This window comes from Cyphomyrmex costatus, unplaced genomic scaffold, assembly GCF_001594065.2.
Source record: "Cyphomyrmex costatus isolate MS0001 unplaced genomic scaffold, Ccosl1.0 scaffold92, whole genome shotgun sequence".
Lineage (NCBI taxonomy): Eukaryota > Metazoa > Arthropoda > Insecta > Hymenoptera > Formicidae > Cyphomyrmex > Cyphomyrmex costatus.
In genome coordinates this window covers 80,901-102,507 of record NW_017280506.1, presented here as the reverse complement: position 1 = coordinate 102,507, position 21,607 = coordinate 80,901, and the positions used below count along the sequence as shown (strand labels likewise).

Here is a 21,607-nt window from a genome sequence, read left to right as displayed (position 1 = left end):
AACGGACACTTAAAATTCCATATCTCCGTTAATTTTGCTCCGATCGGCTACAAATTTTCACACAATAATCTTGAGACATTGTACATTCAGATAAAAAAAAAAATTTTTAAAAAATGGTTAAAAAAAAGTTAAAATACCTCCCCCCCCCCCCTCCCCCCTTAAGTATAGTTCCAATTCTATCTTAGATTAAAGTCGTAATCACACTATAGTGATTGTGCGATTGTGACTGACAATTAAGGATTACTTTTCAACCAGTTAGAGGAAAGCAATCAGTGACTACTTTGCTCTGATTGGTTGAAAAGTAATCCTCAATTGTCAATCACGATCGCTAGTGTGATTACGGCTTTAATCTAAGCTAGAATCGGGGAACATATACTTAAAACATTTTTATGAAAAAGGCGGCCGCGCGAGAGGAGGGGAGAGATATGTCGGAAGGGACCTGAAAGTTTCGAAGAACAATTTACCCAAGACGCCCATTCCTATGATTTGTGGAAACACGACTTTACCGTAGGATTCAATTTTCACCGATGCTCAAGTTATCGGCATATCTTAAGCCGGGGGTTGGCATTGCTCCCAAGACTGGTGCAAATATATAGGGTGTCTTCCGTTCTTTGCACTCTCAGAATCGGTGAACTTTTGTAATTAAGAAAAAAGAAAGGGAGAAAATACGGTGGAGGCAGCGACCGGATTGTTAATTTAAGCCTGTATAATAACCATCGTCGTATTATTCGCATCAAATAACTGCGAAGATTTTATCTTCATTATTCACACGTGCTGTTTATACCTGTCATCACGAATCGACGATATCGATGACTGTCGAAACTAATATCTGGCCGTATCCCCTCGATGACGTATCCCTTTAGCGACCAGAAGCGGCGTGGACGGAATTCCTGGATGGGGAAAATTCGCGGGGTAGCGTTTCGGTGCTTCAGGAACGCTCCTCGTTCCATCGCGTCTGGCTATATCGGCGGCACGAGATTCGCCGACATAACATAGCTCGCATTCGCCTCGATGGAGATAAGCCGCCAAGTCATACACCCGCCCGGACGTTACAAGCATACGTCCCCCCACCTTCCTGTCTCCCTTTGGATTGAGGCTTTGATCGGGATGCGCCGCTTGTGTGCTTGTCGAGAGGAGCTTACCCGAGTCAGTAGCTTGCGTTCATCAATGATTAGGCGCGCGTAAATTATTTGAGAATACCGTCCAACGCGAGAAATCTCTATAAGAGTTCGGATAGTATGATTATATATAACGAAAAGCTGGCGGGTCGTCGAAAGTTCGAATTTATGAATAACAAATTAAAAATAATTATCGTGAAAACTGTCAGAAAGGAAACATTTTTTAAGGAAGGATGTAATATTTGATATTCTTTTTTATATGCACTACTTGGTGTATATATTTTCTTTTTTCTCAAAGAGGTTTTTTTTATTAGAGATAGTAAATGTCTTCTCTCGTTTCTGGGTTGTATGGAAGTGTAGATTTTTATGGAAGATAATCTTGGCGGATTTACAAATGAGTGTGAATAGCGCGTACTCGACTGCTTTACGCGTTACTTAGCTGATGCGGGTATTATGCGTGTAAAAAATACATGATAACATTCCCGTGCGCGATAAAAGGCGGTAAAAGTATCCTGTCTCCATGTTGGATCACCGTACGTATATCCAATGAGATTAATCCCCTCTGTGATGTAAAGCTAACGCCGGAATATCTCTAGAAACATTTTTACTCGGTAAAACGAATATTCTATTTAAAGTCCATTCGGCGGACATGTATGAGTGTGCGACGAGAATTTAATTAAAATTCCTTTAATTATAATTGCAAAATGGATTTTATTTGTGCTAGCACAATAAATGTGCAAGGCGCTAATGATTTTGGCGGTGAACGAATATTTACGTTTATTATTCGTTAACAATTTGCAGCAATTACATTATTCTATTCGCGAAATAGGAGGTACTTAGCTGTGACGTTACGTTATGTTTCTGTGTAGATATTATAACGCAACGTTTCCGTCATGAACTTTACGTCGGCGATGAACCAATCGCTCCGGACAGGAGCAAGGTACAAATCGCGAGGGATCGTCTTAAGGCGCTAGAGAGGATAGACGATTTAAAAAAGCAGAGAAAAACAAAGGAGGGCAAGAAGAGGAAAAAGAAAAGGAAGAGGCCGGTGAAATCCTCGTCAAGACTACCTACGGCAACAAGATTAAATGAAACCGTAGTGTCCCAACTAGACATCAGCTGTGCTGCGAAGAAAATCCTCAGAAAGGGACTCATCAAGGCCCCTTCGATCGAGCATGCTCGACCCGCCAAATACGCCAGGTTTGTTGTTGCACAAACAAGCTGTAAAACAACTCTGAAATAACGAAGAGCTTTATCTTGTGCTTAAAAAGTAACAGGAAATTAACGTCAACTTTCTTCAATTAAGTGTGTTTACATATATACATTTTGTTACGTATATTTATGTCTATTTATAGACTCTATATACAAATAATTATGTAACTAATTTGAAAAGTAATTAGTTATGACTACGAGAAGAAACGTAATAGCTAAAAAAAAAATAGAACAACTCTAAATTGGTTTTAATTTCCTGTTGCTTTCTTTTCTTTCACGAGCTTTAACAAGATTATTTTCTTTAACATTCTAAAATCCATTTAGAATTCCTTCAAATTCCGACTGTCTCAACCATCTGCATCCAAAACTGTTTTCATAAATGAGCCGAGTATTTTATTCCCAATTTTATCCGCTGGTCTATCATGAATCAAAGAATTTTTTATTACTTGGAGAAATTTACAGAGACTTTAAAAATATAGCTCGCCGATTATAATTGCACCGTTTCGAATGCTTGAAGAATTATACGATAGGCTACCGCGACGCAGTATATCGAGTTCAACTCGACGTAGGACCGTGAAAGGTTAATATATGTACATACCTATAATAGGATGTGTATTGTCCTATAGAAGAAAGAACATACTGCCGCCGTACAATCGATATCTGGTTGCGGTTTACGAGTGCGCGGATGGTTACGTCTTCGTGGATTCGACGACGGACAGGCTTTTTTGCAGTAACGGCACCTGGCTGGGACGTCGTCCGAGATGCGTGAGGGACAATCGTAAGCCACGAATAAAAATATTATCACTGCTCAGTATTACAATCATAATGTACACGTTAATTATTCTTTGTGTATAAATAAGTTTCCGCCGTTTTTTCATCAAAAATTGAGCATTTATTGTGAAAGAACGGTATCTAATGTTTTATTCGAAGTATTGTCCATCGCTAGCCACTACTCTTTCCCATTTTTCTGGTAATTGGTGGATTCCACGTCGAAAAAACAAGAAACGTCGAATCTATACGTTCTTTGTCTTCGACGTCAAATTCACCGTTCTTAAACTTTTGAAACCACTCAACTTCTCTCACATAAGAGAGAACTCACCATATGCTTCTACAAGCAATCGATGCTCCTCAGCTGCAGATTTTTTCAAATTATAGAAGTAAATCAAAAGCTCCCGCAAATGACGCTTATTTGGCTCAAAAATTTCGACATTTTCACACGAAAAAAGATACAAAATCGCTAATATTTCAAGGTTATGTTGTTGCCAGATGTCCAACCTTACGATATGACGTTTTACAGCAGACAATTTTAACCATATAACATACTGTTGGCGCCATCTTTTGTCAAACGGCGGAAACTTATTTATACTCCTAATAATTTTAATATTTGCAAATTTTTCTCCATTATAATATTATCAAGCACCGAGATCATAGTCGCATCGGAAACAGGATTCTTTCTCTCGTTAAATTAAATCTATTATGTAAAAATCCGCTTGCACACGCGTGTGCACGCAGTTGTTGCGAAATGTGTTTTGCTGTAGCAGAAACCCCAACGGATAAGGTGAAACGCTGCGATCAGGGAACGGGCGAATGCGAACACGTGTGTGAGGATACGCCAAGCGGCATAAAGTGCTCCTGCTTCGACGGCTTTCGAGCTAAAGGACCGTCCTGTATCGGTAATCCATACAGCCACATATAAATTCACAACTGCATATTTCACATTTTTATATCTTTTGAGGAAAAGTCAAACTCACGCGCGCACTCTCTCTCTCTCTCTCTCTCTCTCTCTTCCTCTTTCTCTTTTACTCGACATGTGATATTTTCGTCGATATTTCCCCACGAAATTCGCGTACCATCTTCGTATTGACTACCAGCTCCTATCGATTCGTTATATTACCTGTTTTCGACATGCCGGTTTTTCATCTGTTGCACTTTATATTCGCAAATTTATAGAAACCACGAATGCACGCGCGAATAATCCATGTTGTCGGGGTGAAAATAATTTTAGCTAGAGATATACGTATGTATGTGTATATATATATATATATATATACGAGCAGTAATTTTAGCGCTCTCGAAAACATATATCCGCCGTAAACCACCACCGTCTTAATAATGGGATTATCGGTTTTCGAGTGTATCGGATTATTTAAGAGTCGGATTGCGCATATTGTTGCACAATATCGGCGCGATATCGAGTTTAAAAGCTGTTATCGATTCGGACATTTCTCGGCGTTTACCAGTTTTCTATTTTCACCCCTCTCTGTAATACATCGCATGTTTGCAGATCGTATCGCGTTTGTAGCCCGATGATTGCTCGATCAGCGTGTAACGTAGTCCGAGTATTACAACACGTGATATTCCAGCGTGTCGATAACACGGGATTATTGCCATTGAATCTCTCATTCCACAATAAAATGATAATAAATAACTGTTAGAAATCATTCTAACACAAGAAAAAGTAGAGCGATCTTAAGCGGAACGCGTCAATTAATTATCCGATTTGGTGTAGCTCCGTCTCGTTTGCGTTAAAAATTTCATCAATCTTCACTCTTTGTAAAAAAAAACAAAAAAAAAAGAGAGAAATAAAGTTACACGAATTTTTCACAATTTAATTATAATGTTGTTGTACCATTTATAAAACTGCGAAGTGCTTAAAATTCGATTATCGATTTTCCTTTTCTCTTTGATATTCTCTCAGACGTCGACGAGTGTGCGGAAGGTACAGCAAAATGCACCGATATTTGTCGCAACGAACCCGGCTCGTACTCTTGCGAGTGTCATCGTGGTTTTCAGCTGGGAACCGATGGCCGTTCCTGCCAAGGTTAGTCATATAGAAAGAAAGATGTCTATCTTTGACAAATATTTACAATACTAATACTCGTCGGTTCCTCTTTGTGCCGACGTATTTACTTTCTCCATTTACAGTTACACGTTTGTGTCATCTACACTCTTAAATTTCTTGCAGTGAAATCTCACTCCAAGAAAGTGAAAACGCGTAACCTCCCTTAAAAAGAGTGGAAATATTTCACTTTTTGGAAAAGAATTGAAAATCGTCACTCTTTTTCAGGAAGTAGAATATTTTTGCTTCTTTTTTCAACGTTGTTTTTCAATTTTCGAGAGTAAAGTCTACACTTTGCTGCTTCAAAAAGCAATTAATTTTAGCTCCGATTTAATTTGTTATTTAATAAATGAACTCGTCGAGGGAAAAACTCTCTGTAAAGCACGTAATTATTGCTCAGATATCAATGAATGCTTCTCGAACAATGGGCATGGTCCTTGCCAAGGTACTTGTCGCAATCTCGAAGGAAGCTACGAGTGCAGTTGCGCGGATATCCCCGGGTACAAATTAGCTGCCGACAATCACACTTGCGAAGACATCGACGAGTGCGCGTTGAACAACGCGAATTGTTCTCACCTGTGTTTAAACACGCCCGGGAGCGTCTTCTGCCTCTGCTCGGATGGTTTTTATCTGACGAACGATTGGAAAACCTGTCAGGGTAAATACATCTCATACTTGTTTTCGACCCGTACCATATCTCCTATTTTCGATCTTTTGTAATAAATTATTGAAATGTTTGTGTTTGAAAGTTTAATTGTTTATTGTATTAATTGCACCGCTAACTGAGATTTAATTGCATCGATCATCTTTTACAAATTCTAATTTCCTTCTTATAATTTAGACCGATCGATTGTCCAATATTTACATTATTTATGATATTTTGTACTTACAATTAGATTATTTAGCTTCTTTTACTTCATTGGAATTTCATTCATATTTAACAGCAAAAACAACGTTATAAAGTCTGACTTATCTTTTTTCTTCTGCAAAAAGAACGGATAAAATCTGAGTTGTCTTCTTTCTTTAGATGTTAACGAATGCGAGGTGACTCCGGAGATATGCGCGGAGAACACCGAATGCGAGAACACAGTGGGATCGTACAAGTGCACGAGTAGAATACATCCTTACGTGGTAACGAAGATTCTTCGAGAAGAGGACTACGATGATGACGAATACGAGAACAGTGAGAATTATGATTATGAAGAAGAGATTACTAAACTGCCGCAGAGCTCGCAGTGCGAAAGTGGCTTTAAGACGAATGAAAATTTAGAATGCGTTGGTAAGTGTACTTTTCAGCACACGCAAAGTTGTATTAATAACAATTATCGTAATTTTATAATAATTCGATTGTCAATTAAAATATCTAAATATATACAGACTTTTAATGTGTAAATATTTTCAAGTGAAAAAATGTTGATATTCTTCGCTGTGGCAACTTCCTGCTATTTACTCCTCCTTATTTTCTAAACTTTGAATATTTTCAAGTGAAACGTTGAAATTCTCTCCGCTCTTGATAACTTTCCGCATTTATTTATTTCTTACATTTTTTAATGCATCTTCCTCGCGATATGTAAGCAAGACTCAAATACAAATTTGCTCGAATAAAATCTAGCTGACTGGATTAACTGGGAAAAAGAACGTCAAACTGCGACAATTCTTTTCCAGATATAAAAGAGTGCGTTAAGAACGAAACGCACCGCTGCCAGCACGAGTGCGTAAAGGAGCCGGGCGGCTATCATTGCGCTTGTCGGGCTGGTTACGTGCTCGCGGAAGACGGGGCGACGTGCGAGGACGTGGACGAGTGTGACGTATCACCCATGCCGTGTTCGCACATCTGTCGCAACACCGCCGGAGCGTACGTGTGCGAGTGTTTCTCGGGGTTCATGCTGACGGACGACAACGTAACTTGCGCCGAGGACCTCAGGACTTGCTTCAGCCGGCGCCTGTCGAAACCCTGTTCCCACACCTGCGAGGACACCGCGGAGGGATCGCGATGCGTCTGCCCGACTGGATACGAACTGTCGGACGACCGCGCGACCTGCACGGACGTCGACGAGTGCACCCGGGAGACCCCGTGTTCGCATTCGTGCGTTAATCTGAACGGCAGTTTCGTCTGCACGTGTCCGAACGGCCTGGAGATCCTCGAGCGCGCGAGCAAATTCAACTGCACCGACGTGGACGAGTGTGGCGGGGACGACCACGGCTGCCAGCACCGATGCGTGAATCTCCACGGCGGATACGAATGCGTCTGTCATTCGGGATTCGCCCTGGACGTCGACGGCAGATCCTGCGCCGACGTGGACGAGTGCGCGGGAGGATCGCACGGGTGCTCGCACGAGTGCGAGAACGAGGCGGGTGCTTACAAGTGCGGGTGTCCTGGCGACATGTCCCTGGACGATACCGGCAGAAGCTGCGTACCGTCCGACGTGTGCGGAACCGCGAATTGCGGTCACGCCTGCGAGAAGGAGCGGGACACCTACAGGTGCGTCTGCCGAGAGGGATACGTCTTGCAACAGGACGGGAAAACCTGCCTGGATGTGGACGAGTGTCTCGAGGACGAGCACGATTGTTCGCACGAGTGCGTCAACGCCGTCGGAAGTTACAGATGCGCTTGTCCACGGAATATGAAGCTTCTCGTGGACGGTCTCACTTGCGGGGATCCGGCGTGTCCTTCGGGACTTCGACAGAACGAGGGCGGTCAGTGTCGGGACGTCGACGAGTGTCTCGAGGGCGAATACGAGTGTTCGCATTTGTGCTACAACGTGTACGGGTCTTATCAATGCTCGTGTCCCTCCGGCTGGGTCCTGGAGGACGACGGTTTCACTTGCGCGAGAAGCGATCCCTGCGCCAATTCCTCGTGCTCGCATTCGTGCGTTCCGTCAGACGTGGGTTATAAATGCGAGTGTCCTGCGGGGTATCTTCTCGACGGGGACACGTGCAAGGATAGGAACGAGTGCGAGGACCAGGCGACGAACGGCTGCAGTCACGACTGCAGAAACCATGAAGGTTCCTATTCGTGCCTCTGCCCGGTGGGAATGGAGCTTGAAGAGGATAATCGCACGTGCGCAGTGATCCCAGAAGACGAATGCGCGTCATCTCAAGGGAATAATAACTGTACCTGTCCTGCGGGATACGCTTACTCACGTGAAGAGCGTATTTGCGAGGACACTGACGAGTGCCAGGATAAACAGACGCACAATTGTTCCCACGAATGTATTAACACCGACGGCTCTTACCACTGCGAGTGTCCTTCCGGTTGGCGACTGCGAGAGGACTCTAGGACCTGCCAGGAGTTGCTCGATGATCCTTGCTCCAAGGATCACGGTTGCTCACACACGTGCGAACGGGATGGTGACAGCGTTCGTTGCGGTTGTCCGGAAGGACACGAGATACTGGATGATGGGAGGACTTGTCGAGATGTGGACGAGTGTTCCGAAGGCTCCCATGCGTGCAGTCACGTATGCATAAACGTCGAAGGTGCTTACCGTTGTCGGTGTCCCTCGGGATTTTGGTTGGAGGACGATCACAGAACCTGTCGATATGTCGACGAGTGTTCGTCCGAAGAGGCCGACTGCTCTCACGGATGTTTCAATACGAACGGCACTTACAACTGCACCTGTCCTAAAGGATATGAGCTACAAGATGACGATAAAACGTGCGAGGTCGTGGACTGGTGCACCGCCTCGAACAATCCTTGTTCGCACAGTTGCACAAATCATAACGATACTTACGCGTGCTCGTGTCCCGCGGGATATCAAATCGGCGATGATGGCAGGATCTGCGAGGACGTTAACGAGTGTGTTCGAGACAACGGAGGATGCTCGCATCTTTGTGCGAACACGGAGGGTAGCGTCGAGTGCGCGTGTCCTGAAAATTACGAGCTGTTGAAGGACGACGGCAAGACGTGCGTAGAGATAAACGCGTGTTCCATCGATAACGGGGGCTGTTCGCACTTCTGTCATCACGAGGACGACCGGTTATTCTGCTCCTGTCCGCCTGGAATGGCACTGTCCGAGGAAACGCTGTGTACGTATGAAAACGATTGTCTGCAGGACAACGGTGGCTGTTCTCATTTGTGTTACCATGAAGCCGGCAATGTGACCTGCGCCTGTCCACCCGGTATGATTCTAGCGGAGGATCAAAGACTCTGCGTGCAAGAAGACGGGTGCGCGATCGAGAATGGCGGTTGCTCTCATTTCTGCCACGATCATGACGGTAACGTGACGTGCTCGTGTCCCGTAGGAATGTCCTTGGCTCAGGACGACGACACTCTTTGTATTCGTGAGAACGGGTGTCTCGTTAATAACGGCGAGTGCTCGGATACCTGTACTTTCGCGAACGGTTCGATCGTCTGCGAGTGTCCCGCGGGCTACCGTCTATCACCGCGGGACAACGCTACCTGCGCGGACATCGACGAGTGCCTGGAGCTGTTGGACAACTGCACCCATCAATGTCTGAACGTTCTCGGCGGCTTCGATTGCAGCTGCAACGCCGGCTTCTCGCAGAATCCTCAAGATCCGACCCTGTGCGACGACGTCGACGAATGTCAACTCGAGAACGCAGGATGCTCGCACTCCTGCGTGAACCTAGTCGGCACTTTCAGGTGTCAGTGTCCAATGGGATACGTTTTAGAACAAAACAACAAGACCTGCGTTTTGGTGGATGGTTGCAGAAACGGTAACGGGAACTGCTCCCATCATTGCCATCCGGTGGAGGGTCCCGATGGTATTCCGAGCACTCGTTGCTCCTGTCCGCTCGGCTACCGCCTGAGGCGCGATCTTAAGACCTGCGAGGACATTAACGAGTGCGAGGAATTTGAGAACGACGTGGAATCGCCGGGCTGTTCTCACATCTGCGCGAATACCGAGGGCGGTTATGACTGCGAGTGTCCACTCGGCTACATTCTGATGCCGGACGACCGGAAGAAGTGCGTGGACGTGGACGAGTGTCTGACCGGCCATCACAATTGCACGCATGACTGCGTGAACTTGCTAGGCGGTTACACGTGCACTTGCTACAAAGGACATTATTTGCACCCCGACAATTTCACCTGCCTGGATATCGACGAGTGTCTCGAGCGAAATGGCGAGTGCTCGCATAATTGCACCAACACCATCGGCGGCCACTCTTGCTCCTGTCCGACCGGCTACGAGCTGTCGCAGGACGAGAAGACTTGCGTCGATATCGATGAGTGCGCGAGCGACAACGGCGGTTGTGATCACGAGTGTGTTAACACTCCGGGCTTCTTCCGCTGTGAATGTCCACCGAATCATGAATCGTGGAACGGATCCTGCCGACTGTTCGATCCATGCCGAGACCGTAATGGTGGCTGCGAGCAGATTTGCGCAGCGGTGAACGGTACCGTGATATGTTCGTGCGAGAAAGGCTTCCAAAAGGACGAGATCGATGGTTTCAAATGTCGTGATATTGACGAGTGCGAAGACCAGCACGGCTGCGATCAAATTTGCGTCAACAATCTTGGCTCGTACGAGTGCAAATGTAAGGAGGGATTCCAAAAAATGCTCAATTCTACTTGTGAAGGTAAGCGACATAACTGATAATAAATCTCGATTTTATGTCCCATGATATAAATCTTGGCAGCTTTAAGTGTATAAGTTATTGATGATTTATTCGTAGACTAAATTTGACGATATCACGATTGTAAAGAGGAATTCTAAAAAAATCCGTTGAAGACTTCTGGAAAATTATTGAAGAGAAAATAAACGTTCCAACTATATTACATTTAAGGAAACGTGTGATTAAAGAATTATTTTAAAAATTGAGATTTTATAATAAATACAGAATAAAGAAGTTTAATATGAGTTTTAGTTTTTAATATTGTAAACAAAAATAATATTTTAATAACAGGACTCTTAATATAAAAATGACAATTAGACTGACAAGAGTCAAAAATTAGTAAAAATAATTTATTGAAAAATTCAAACAAACGATGAAAAACTTGATTTAATTTCATTTTAACATTCGACTAAACATAACGTTAAAGTAAAATTAAATCAAGCTTTTCATCGTTTATTTGAATTTTTTAATAAATTATTTTTACACAATTGTCATATTGTAAACAAATACAAAAATGTATGTAACAACGAGAAAATATTTTCGGCACCTTAAATGCTTTTTTCACTACTATGATAATCTTACAGCTTTTTTTATAAGAATATTTTTATAAGAATATTTTTATATTTTTTTAATACATGTATTGTATATACAAACATAGATCATAAACAAACATTTAGTGAAAAAATGTTTGCTTCCTAAATAGTAACTTACAAAAAAAAGCTTCTAACAGCATGGCATATGTCGGCCGCTCGCAACTTTGCTTCTTCACTGCTTGAAACTTAAATTTCACGTTGCTGTTCCTCACTTATATTCTCATCATCCTAAAGTCTTTTTAGAAAAGAGCTACTCGCATCACGAAAAAGACCTTTTGGAGATACGAAAGGCTTGAAATAATGATACGTACAGGAATGAATCGGCTATATTATTTAAGGATTAATCGTCGTTACTGAATACTCATGTAAGTCACAAAGGAATTTCTATTTCACGTTGATGAGGTGTTTTTTTCTTAAAAAAAAAAAAAAAAAAAAAAGGGAAATTATTCACGAAGCGGATTGCGCATAAAGCAGTAATAAATGCAATAAAGAAAGAAACCACCGCGCGATCCACTTTTCACAGTTCTATACAATTCGCGTTTATATAAATCGTTGTTTCAATTCATTTTGCTATCAAGGCTAATTTTCTAAAAATAGTATCGTCACCTCTGGAAAATCCGAGAGATAACGCGCGGTTCCTAGTTACACGGTTTCGCCCTTTTCCCCCCCCCGCCCCTTACTTGTGCTCCAGTTTCGAAGCTTGCTTGTAAAGTTTAGACTCGCTTAGACTCGGGCGGAAGTTTCTCTCGGCGGAGCGAACCTGTGTGTTTGTGCGTATGTGGTCCTTTTTCTTTTCCTACCGTTTCTTTTTTTCAGACGTCGACGAATGCGCAGCCGGTATTTGCAAGGGCAACAAATGCATCAACGTGCCGGGCAGCTATCGTTGCGAGTGCGAGGCGGGATATCGATTCCACGGTGATACCTGTGTAGGTTCGTGTGTAGGCGGAAACTGTGTGTGCTTACTTGAGTGAAAAAAAAAAGGAAAAAAAAGAAACACGATGTCGCTTAATCGTAACCGAACTGAGTTTGCTTTTTCCCCCGTAGACGTCGACGAATGCTTGGAAGAGGCACCCTGCAGTGAGAGATGCGTCAACACACCCGGCTCGTACTACTGCACGTGCCCCGCCGGATTTCAATTGGAAGGGGACAAATGCGTAGGCAAGTTTGAGGCATGCAATCGCACTGTAAAGTATAACGTTGCATGACATACATATGTATATGTTTCATATAGGAGAGGGTGGAGCTGTTCCATCAGTTTCCACCCAGAAAACACAGAATGTAACTGTAATATTGCAGCAACGTTCTTGCGACGTTGCTGCAACATTGTAGGTATATTCTGTGTTTGTTGGGAACTTTGAAGTGTAACGAAAATTTTACGATAGTAAACACTGTCTTTTTGCAATAATGTGCTTATAATTACATTATACACACACAATTATGATTGCTGCTCGGGGATACAAACGCAACCTTTGAGTAATCGACATCTCTGTTCAGAAACATAAACATTATCGCGAGAAATGTTCAATGTTACGATGAAAAAGTCCGTTCTTCCTTATACATTCTTTGAAAAAAGGTTACGTACAAGTCTAGATGTGCTGCGATCGTTTTCTCGATAATGATGATGGATACGACTTTGACGCGTGGAGTCTTTCTTGTTGGAGTCTTTTGTTGAAAGAAATTGAAATTGTTCTACTATGACATTTTACCGTATCTGTCATCGTTTCTGAGATAATGGCCTTTTTGCCTAGACTTTTGCGTATGTAACTGTTTATCAAAGTGTATGTTTTATGTTCACTTTTATTATATACATTATGTATATTTTTTTAACAAAAAGTTGCGCAGAAATCTAAACAAAAAGATTATTATTTCAGAAATAGTTACGGTAAAATGCCACAGAGAACTATTTCGATTTTTTCTCACTAACACATGCGACGTGTGATTCATTTTGAATAAATGGCTGTCTAAATATTATAATTGACTATATTGAAACTCTTATCTAAAAGAATTAACACATAACTTTTTTATTCAATTTTTTTAAAACTTTCTTGCTATGATATTTTGATTCGCAAACTTCGAGACACTCTGTATAAATATTTATATCTATTTCTTAAAAATTTTGTTAAAAGTTCAATCGAAGCGTGGGTTTTTATATACGTTTATCACGCGAATTTATCATCATTGTGCATTAATCGTGTTACATTATATTTGCTTGATTATGGTGTGTAGATTTGGTACACCCTCTTACATTAGGTGTACAAATTAGTTCGGTCCGTATTTTGTGTTCAAAAATGCATTTATCTCAAAACAAAATGAATGGAACAGATTAATTAAAGTATCGTCCATCGCTGGCTACTACTTTTTCCCATCTCTCAGGCAATTTTCGAATTCCATCTAAAACAAAAAAAAATGACTCGTCTTTGGAGGCGATGATCTTTTGGAAAACGGACCGAACTAATTTGTACTCCCGATAATAATAATTTCAACAATTTATTCCACGCAGATATTGATGAATGCGAATGGCGTCGCGGCAGATGCGATCAAGAGTGCATCAATACCGTAGGATCATTTGCTTGCGCCTGTCGCGCCGGATATACGTTAATTTCGAGGTAAGATCTAAGCGATATATACAGCGGCTGACGGTGTAAAAAAAAAAAAAAAAAGACAGATATCATACGATTCCCGCTCTTTATGCATGGGATTGCGCGAGCAGGAGTCAATGTCAAGACGCGAACGAGTGTCTAAACCGGAACGGAGGTTGCACTGGCGAGTGCATCAACACCGCGGGAAGTTACTATTGCGCCTGCAGTGAGGATCTGGTGTTGGCGCCCGACGAGAGAACTTGTGTCTCGCCAACGTCGAGATGCCGTGCCATGGAGCCACCCATACACGGAGAGGTATGAACTGTCGTGCGGATATCGCGAGCGATATTAGATGGATCGAGTCGATATACTACCGAAATACATATCCTAAAGCATCTTTCAAAGAGATGAGATGTTGTACTACACGCCACCATCGACATTTCCAACGTACCACTTTGCATTTTACATGCCCTGTTGAAATGTTGAAAAAAAAAATTCTGAAAAATATCCAGAGCTGCAAGAATAGCTGAAAAAAAAATGGAGGATTTAGACTTGTTCGAAACAACCGGCAGAAATTAAAATGGCAAATTAAAATAAAATCACCGAGTTTTTTTTTTTAAATGCGATTAAGATGGAACAAAAACAAGAGAGCCGGAAGCTGGAAAATAATTTTTATAATAATATAATGCATAATATAGTTACAAATATTGAAGTACACGGGCTATTCAAATCTCGCTAGTTATTCACGATACAATAATTTTTTATATTATTTATAAAAACTTGTTGTACCTTAAACATGATAACTAGCGGGGCTCGAACGGCTAAATGTACGTTCCTTTGTCAAATTTAATTTCCTTGCAGTCTCAGGTTTATACATGCAGTTTGAATCATTATTATAGTCGACACGAATATGTCAAGTTTATTCCTTTGACTAAGTTATTCATTCTATTTTCCTGGATCTAATCGAGCAGATAAGATGTCCAGGACATCCTTCCGGCGCATCCGTCTATCCCCAGGGCGCCAAGTGTCATGTCCGATGTCGTAGAGGTTTCCGGCTTGAAGGGGCGCACACGAGACACTGCGTTAGCGACGGTCGTTGGAACGGGAAGGAGCCTATATGTCTGCGCGAAGTCGCAACAGACCCTCTTTACAATCCAAGTATATAACTCAATTCCACAATCCCGCGGCTCGCCAAGAAAAAACCGCTGCGGGCACCATGTCCTTCACGTCCCGTAACTTCGCCGGGAAATTAATCAAGATGTTTATCCGATAAAATTTTTAACGAGCTGACTGTTGCATCGGAGCGTCAGGGACGAACTGCTGTATACGCTCACCTCATCGTCGTGTAATTATTTTCAACGGGAATTTTTTCAACATCGTTATTTTCATTTAAAATTTATTCTTGGCCGTTTCACGGTTTTTTTTTTCTAGACGCGCGCCCGCAGCATTTTTTCCAGAGGCTTTCGCGTATCGCTTTTAAAGGGGCGTTTGAGCAAGTATCCTACTGTAGACGTAAAGATCGTGAGCTCTATAATACCCTGGAACGTGTGCCATCGAGGAGTGGGGGTGTCCCAATTTCTAGATAATGGCACTCTGACGCAAAGGTTGTACTGCTTTTCTCAGTCAGCGATTCGCTGATTGGCTGATGTGGTTTTACTAGCCTAAGTAGGGAAGAATTAGAAAAACAAATCTTTGCCTTCTTTTTCTCTGTCGAGCCGCAGTTTTCTACAGTTTAGTTCTCAATTTCTAAGTAATGACACCCTGATGCAAAAACTGTACTGTTTTCTTTGTCAACGAATCGCTGATTGGCTAATGTGACTTACCGCAAGTAGGAAAGAATTAAGAATACGAGTATTTTTGTTTGCTCTTTCCTTTCCTCCGTTAATCCGCAGTTTTCTATAGTTTAGTACAGGAAAGGCGCGTTCTAGTATATATTATATAATAGATAGACTCAGGCCTGGATTAAGGGGGAGGCTAGGGGGGGCTGTAGCCCCACGGAAATAGGGGCCCCCGTTACATTAAGAAAAAAATTTTAATTTTTTGATTAAAATTAAAATTAAAATCATTCGAAATTATTGTTAATCTTAAAAAAAAAAATTAGTTTTTATTCCCTTAATATATAGTAATCTTTATGATTCAATTTTAATGTTTATTGTTTTGGATCAAATAACCTAATTATACTGCTTTACGTATAGATGTGATCATCTTTTTTAAAAAGATTGAAAAGAAGGGCCCCCTAAAGTTAAATAGCCCCGGGCCCCTCAACTCTTTAATCCGGGCCTGGATGGACCGCACTGTAATAGATATAAATTGTGCGTTTCTCTATGAAGTTGTCACTATAAGTTTAGGAACGGTAAAGTGGCTTGATTCGTATCGCGCAGATACCGCTCTTTCTCTCCCTCGCCGGCACGTTGAAGAGAGACGCTGATGCGGTTCGATATTGCGTTTTCCCTTTAACGAAGCACAAAGATCAGGAAATGCACAGTCTCTCTATACCTATTACCAGGTCTACGACCTACACCAAGTACAGGGACGTCTCGAGCTCTCGTTAAATTTCCCTTCGACTTCCAAGACGTTATTCTTTTCAATTTACATGAAGGGCGAAGCGCGTTCGGTCATGCGCGATCGAACGTAAAATATTGCCGGGACCCGAGCAAATAACCTAACGACGAAAATTCTTGGACGCGCTAGATTAGTCATGCCGCTCGGAGCAGCTTTTAATAATACAAAGTTCCTGTGTAGGGGCTGCCTGCTAACGAGATCATACGTTAACGCCGCCTCTTAACGAGCTTACTCGGACCGGCGGGGTTTTTTACGTTCCGGCTCCTCTCCTCTCTCTCTCTCTCTCTCTCTCTCGTTCGTTTTATCCATTTTGCCGCAGCTTTTTCATTCCCGCGTACATTTTCGCGGTTCTTTCCTCCGTGACGTTAATTGTTTCGTTTAATGGAAAAGAGATTTTGATTCTACGTCCGTTTCATGCCGCTACGGTTTTTACCAGTTTACAGCCGCTGTCGTTTGAGAATCCATTCTCGGGGTATTCAAATCGGCTCCCATTTTGAAAGAGATGCTTTTCGGCGCGGCGCGGTGCAGCGCTCTTTAAGTGGCTCCTATCTCACGTCAAACGATATTACGCGCGTTTACGGTTGCTTTATAAATAAAGGGCGGCTTTAGGTTCTACAGAAAGGAATATACTGAGGATAATCGAGAATTCGCGTGTTCAATTTAACGATATATAGATTAAGTTATTGATTTTTCAGTCATAAAAAGAGAATCGATTTTGTATCATTGAAATTAAATGTTTTTGCGAACTCTCTGTACATCCCGTGTAAAACCGATAAACGTGATGAACCTTTTCACACACGACGTGATACTTTCTGAAGTGAAATAACGACGCTTCTTGAACAGCCAATGATATGGGAATTGCTCTCGCCATCGAAGTTTCTTATCGTGTTATAGTATGGGAAATTGGGCGATCGGTATCAAGAGTTTAACTATCGACTTTATTGCCGTAGACACGCCACGGCCGTTCGTGAGCTGCCCCCAGGACATGGACGTCGAATTACCGGCTAGGCAAAACACGATACGTGTAACTTTCCCGCAACCAAAGTCCAACATGGATTGGTGGAGGTAAGAAGCGTATTATAGAGAGCCTCAATTTCGGGACTACTAAAATCGATTCGACCCCCGATCTATGTATTATCCATCAAAAATATGTAAAGTGCACGGTTTGATATCGAGTTTACCTTGTTTAATATTTTCCGCAATAAATCCATTGAAGTGTTTTAAGACGCTCATTAACATCGATCGATATTATCAATTGCTTGCCAATTTAATTTGTAGTATTACTCGAATTTATTTTCCATCAAAAATGGTTAATATATAGATTTATCTTGATGATATTTTTTCCGCGATAAATTTAGTGTTTTAAGATGCTCATTAGTATCGATCAGTATTATAAATTGCTTGTCAATTTGTAGTTTTTGAATATATTTTCCATCAAAAATGTGTTACGCAGTATACGGATTTACGGATTTACCTTGATGATATTTTTCGCAATAAATCCTATAAAGTGTGTTTTAAGATGCTTATCGATCAATATTACTAAATTGTTTATTAATTTAATTTGTAATCTTACTCGAATCTATTTCTCATTAAAAATATATCAATATATAAATTTATTTTGATATTTTTTCCGCAATAAATTCTTTAAATGTTTCGCTCATTCATATTAGTATCGATTAATATTATTAAATTTATTTTTCATCAAAAATATATTACTATATTAATGATATTTTTTGCAATAAATTCTTTATAGGGTTGAAATGATTATTAGTGTCAATAAAACTATTAGGCATTAGAATCCATTTTGATCGGACATGGCTGTCAAGCTTTGTTTATTTATGTTAGATCTATATCTTGATCAAACATTGTTACTTAATTCTATTTTTAATTTTATTTGTTAGAGTGACACGAATTATTTCTGTTTTCGTTTTGGACCGAAATCTGTTTGTGGAATGAAAATGGATCGACCAATTAATGTCGCGAAGCGATATTAATTGGCAAATATTTATTTGTGTCAAATTTAGGTGTTTCGGTAGATTTTTGAGAAATTTCCGTGCAGATAAAATACAAAATATTAAAAGTTTCTATTTGTCAATCCATTAATGTGAACGAAATAGTTGATAGTTATTTGAATAATATTGAGTGACCCTCGACTGCGCGTCTATCTTGCTAGCCTCTGCTTTCTTCTTTTTGTTTTCCCCTTTTACGTTTTTCAGATACGTACACGCTTCACCTCCCTGGGCAAAGCAATTGCAAGCGGATCTGCCGGCGGGCACGACGGTCGTTACCTTCACGGCATGGTCGCCGGTCTCTAATTACACCAGCACCTGTAGGATCGTGATAAGAGTTCGCGGTAAGTCCGGCGCGTAAGAGAGAAATCAGGAACAAAAAGAATCCGCTTTGGGAAGTGGAAAGGAAAATGGATCTCCTCTCTGCGCGAGCTCCTTTTTCTTGCACTAAGTATCATCGCGGCGATAAGAACCACTATTATAAACAGTATAAGTAAACGTATCATCGAAGCGAATAAGAAATTATATCCGCATTTTTTTCACGCTAAACATCATTCCGTCCTTACGGAAATTCAGTTTATCACTGGCCAATTTAATACTGAAAGATGATGATTAATTATAATTACTTTGAATATATAATTAGTTATTTTGAATATTAAAAGCATTGAACAACACTGCTTTTAATACTCAAAGCGAGTAATTAATCACTAGCTTTCAGTATTAAATTTCGATAAGAACGTTATTATATTATAATAAGGACCAGAATTATTAACAAACGAATTATTAACAATGAACGCTAATAAAAGGTATAGTTGGAATTTAGAGGCGACGAAGGATATAATGAGAAAGGATTTATCTTGACATATTTTATAACAAAGAAGAGTGACACCACTTTTCTTCTCTTAACTCCCAACTGTATACCCTCCAGAGAGTTCAATTGAGCGGATAAGAATAAAATGGGACCAGAAAACTTGACAGCTTCGAAGCGGAATTTCTGATTTCATAGATTATCAATCTTCGATCAAAATCCTGTGTGAAGTTTCTACCTTCCTCTCTCTCTCTCTCTCTCTGTTCCCTTTTATTTTCGATTTGTCTACTTTTCCCGGCGCGGAAACTTTTCGCACAGGGGACAATCGATCGGGATGAGAATCGGCCCGACACTCGAATCGTCCCGACGCGGGTAAACTTTAGTTTCCGCGGCGAAGTGCACTCCGCGTCCCGTCCCGCTTAATTACTCATTCTGAAAGTTCGTGAAACTCGCTTTAAGCAAGTTCTCTCCGCAACGCAACGGCTGGAAGGAGTGCCAGTGCATCATGGTCGATACGCGATTACGCAGAATAAGCTCGCGTTGATCGGACGAACTCGCGAGAATCGCGTTGGTGCTCCCTCGTGGATCTTTGCAGTCTCAAAAACCGCTTAGCCTCACCAAGTTTCGTCTATTATATTCCGCTTTATCTCGATTTCTATTCCCTCTACATTTCTATATGTGCGACCATTCAAGATTGTAGAGAGTTCCGTTGAAAAGAAGCTCCTTGTTACGAGAAAGTACCGGATCACATGAAATCTTGAATATATGTATTTAATACACGTGGTATGATAACAAATGGGTTTACAATCTCGTAACAAAGATGTACGGAAGAATGGTTTTGTTGAAGTATAATCTAAAAATTCAGCTAAACGGATCTCAAAATAATTTGTTTGCATCGAAGTATAATAATTATGTAGGACGTACCAACTGGTATAGTTAGAGTATTAAAACATTTTAAAACTATTTGATGGTTGATGAAATGTAACAAAATTAATTTCTGTATCAAGCTACAACTTTTAGATACTTCAGCAAAACTGTTTTTTCCATGTCACAAATTTAAATATTCTACTTATTATTGTGATACAAAAATTGTAATTCTCTGTCTGCAATTATATTTTTATTCCCTCTATTTATAATCTGGATCTTTATTTGGTCCAGTCTTTTTTACTGTTCTAGGCTCTCAAAAAATGTAAAGTTCGGAGTTACTTTGAATAGGGTAAACTCGGGTATAAACGCCGCACCTATCAAAAACTTAATTTATCAATTATTATTTGCTATGTTTAAAACGAATTAATTATACTAATAAAAACTTTGTATCGTCAATTACTGTAAAAAAAATATTAGAAATCCAATATAATTTATTTTCCATATTAAGAAATAACTTTTTCAAACCTTTTTCAAAAATTTTTGCTATTTATCGCACAGAGGGGGGTAATATGGCCACTCATATATGATTCATAAGAAAATCACAAATAATCTATAAATAAGATGTAAAATGACGACGTAACTTGCATTTGTTTATTAATATATGACAATTTTTATTGTTCAGAATGAAAATTGGAATACAAATAGGACTTGATAAAATTTTTTTAAATAGCTTCAAATCTTTGAAAATAATCTTTAAACGTTTAAGATTTATCAACATTTATGCATTAATGCAAAATATAATTGTTAGAATTAACAAAAACTTCTTAAATAGAACGTCTGTGCTGCGGTCACAAATCCCGCTCGCTAAAAATGCCGTATATCCGAAATAGACGGGATATATAAGACAACTAATTAAACAAACAATACAGGAGCAAAGCACTTTGTATTTTACTATACAACATGCTTTAGTATTCCTCTACACATATGTATTGCAAAATAACCACTAAGTCTTTTACACGCTCTACAGTAATCATTTTATGTAAATTATAAATTATGATGGCACTACTTATTACAGTAAAAAATCGATTTAACTCGCAATAATTTCATTAATATTAACAGTAAGAAACTGAAATCATAATATAATACTAATATACCGTAAAGGCATGTAACAAAGTAATTGACGGAAAATTATCCCCACTCCTTCTGTTTTTTCTAACTTCTGCGGCGTATTTCCTGACGCGGCGTATATACCGGGTTTATCCTATCTCTATTACATAAGACCTTACAACTATTTTAGGAATCAGACTCCGCCCTCCTTTATTTTAATTGAAAAAATGTATGAGTAAATGAACGCGGTTATGTATAATAAAAATATTAATATCCAACGAGAAAGAGAAAAATAAAGGTATTGCCAATAAAGGATGTTGTAAGCCAGTATTGCAA

At 40.5% G+C, this 21,607-nt stretch overlaps 1 protein-coding gene across 1 annotated transcript in view; it reads left to right on the top strand.

Annotated features, from left to right (window-relative positions):
* The window catches only part of LOC108781875 (fibrillin-3), a 39,632-nt gene that overhangs the window by 6,306 nt on the left and 11,719 nt on the right, over positions 1-21,607 (top strand). The window contains exons 4-17 of the mRNA XM_018549992.1: positions 1,988-2,318; positions 2,957-3,108; positions 3,872-4,003; positions 5,029-5,151; positions 5,570-5,827; positions 6,197-6,448; positions 6,835-10,710; positions 12,156-12,269; positions 12,384-12,497; positions 13,840-13,933; positions 14,047-14,233; positions 14,890-15,076; positions 17,431-17,545; positions 18,697-18,833. Coding sequence (XP_018405494.1) covers positions 1,988-2,318; positions 2,957-3,108; positions 3,872-4,003; positions 5,029-5,151; positions 5,570-5,827; positions 6,197-6,448; positions 6,835-10,710; positions 12,156-12,269; positions 12,384-12,497; positions 13,840-13,933; positions 14,047-14,233; positions 14,890-15,076; positions 17,431-17,545; positions 18,697-18,833 — 6,072 coding nt within the window. The remainder of the gene's footprint in view (positions 1-1,987; positions 2,319-2,956; positions 3,109-3,871; positions 4,004-5,028; positions 5,152-5,569; positions 5,828-6,196; positions 6,449-6,834; positions 10,711-12,155; positions 12,270-12,383; positions 12,498-13,839; positions 13,934-14,046; positions 14,234-14,889; positions 15,077-17,430; positions 17,546-18,696; positions 18,834-21,607) is intronic.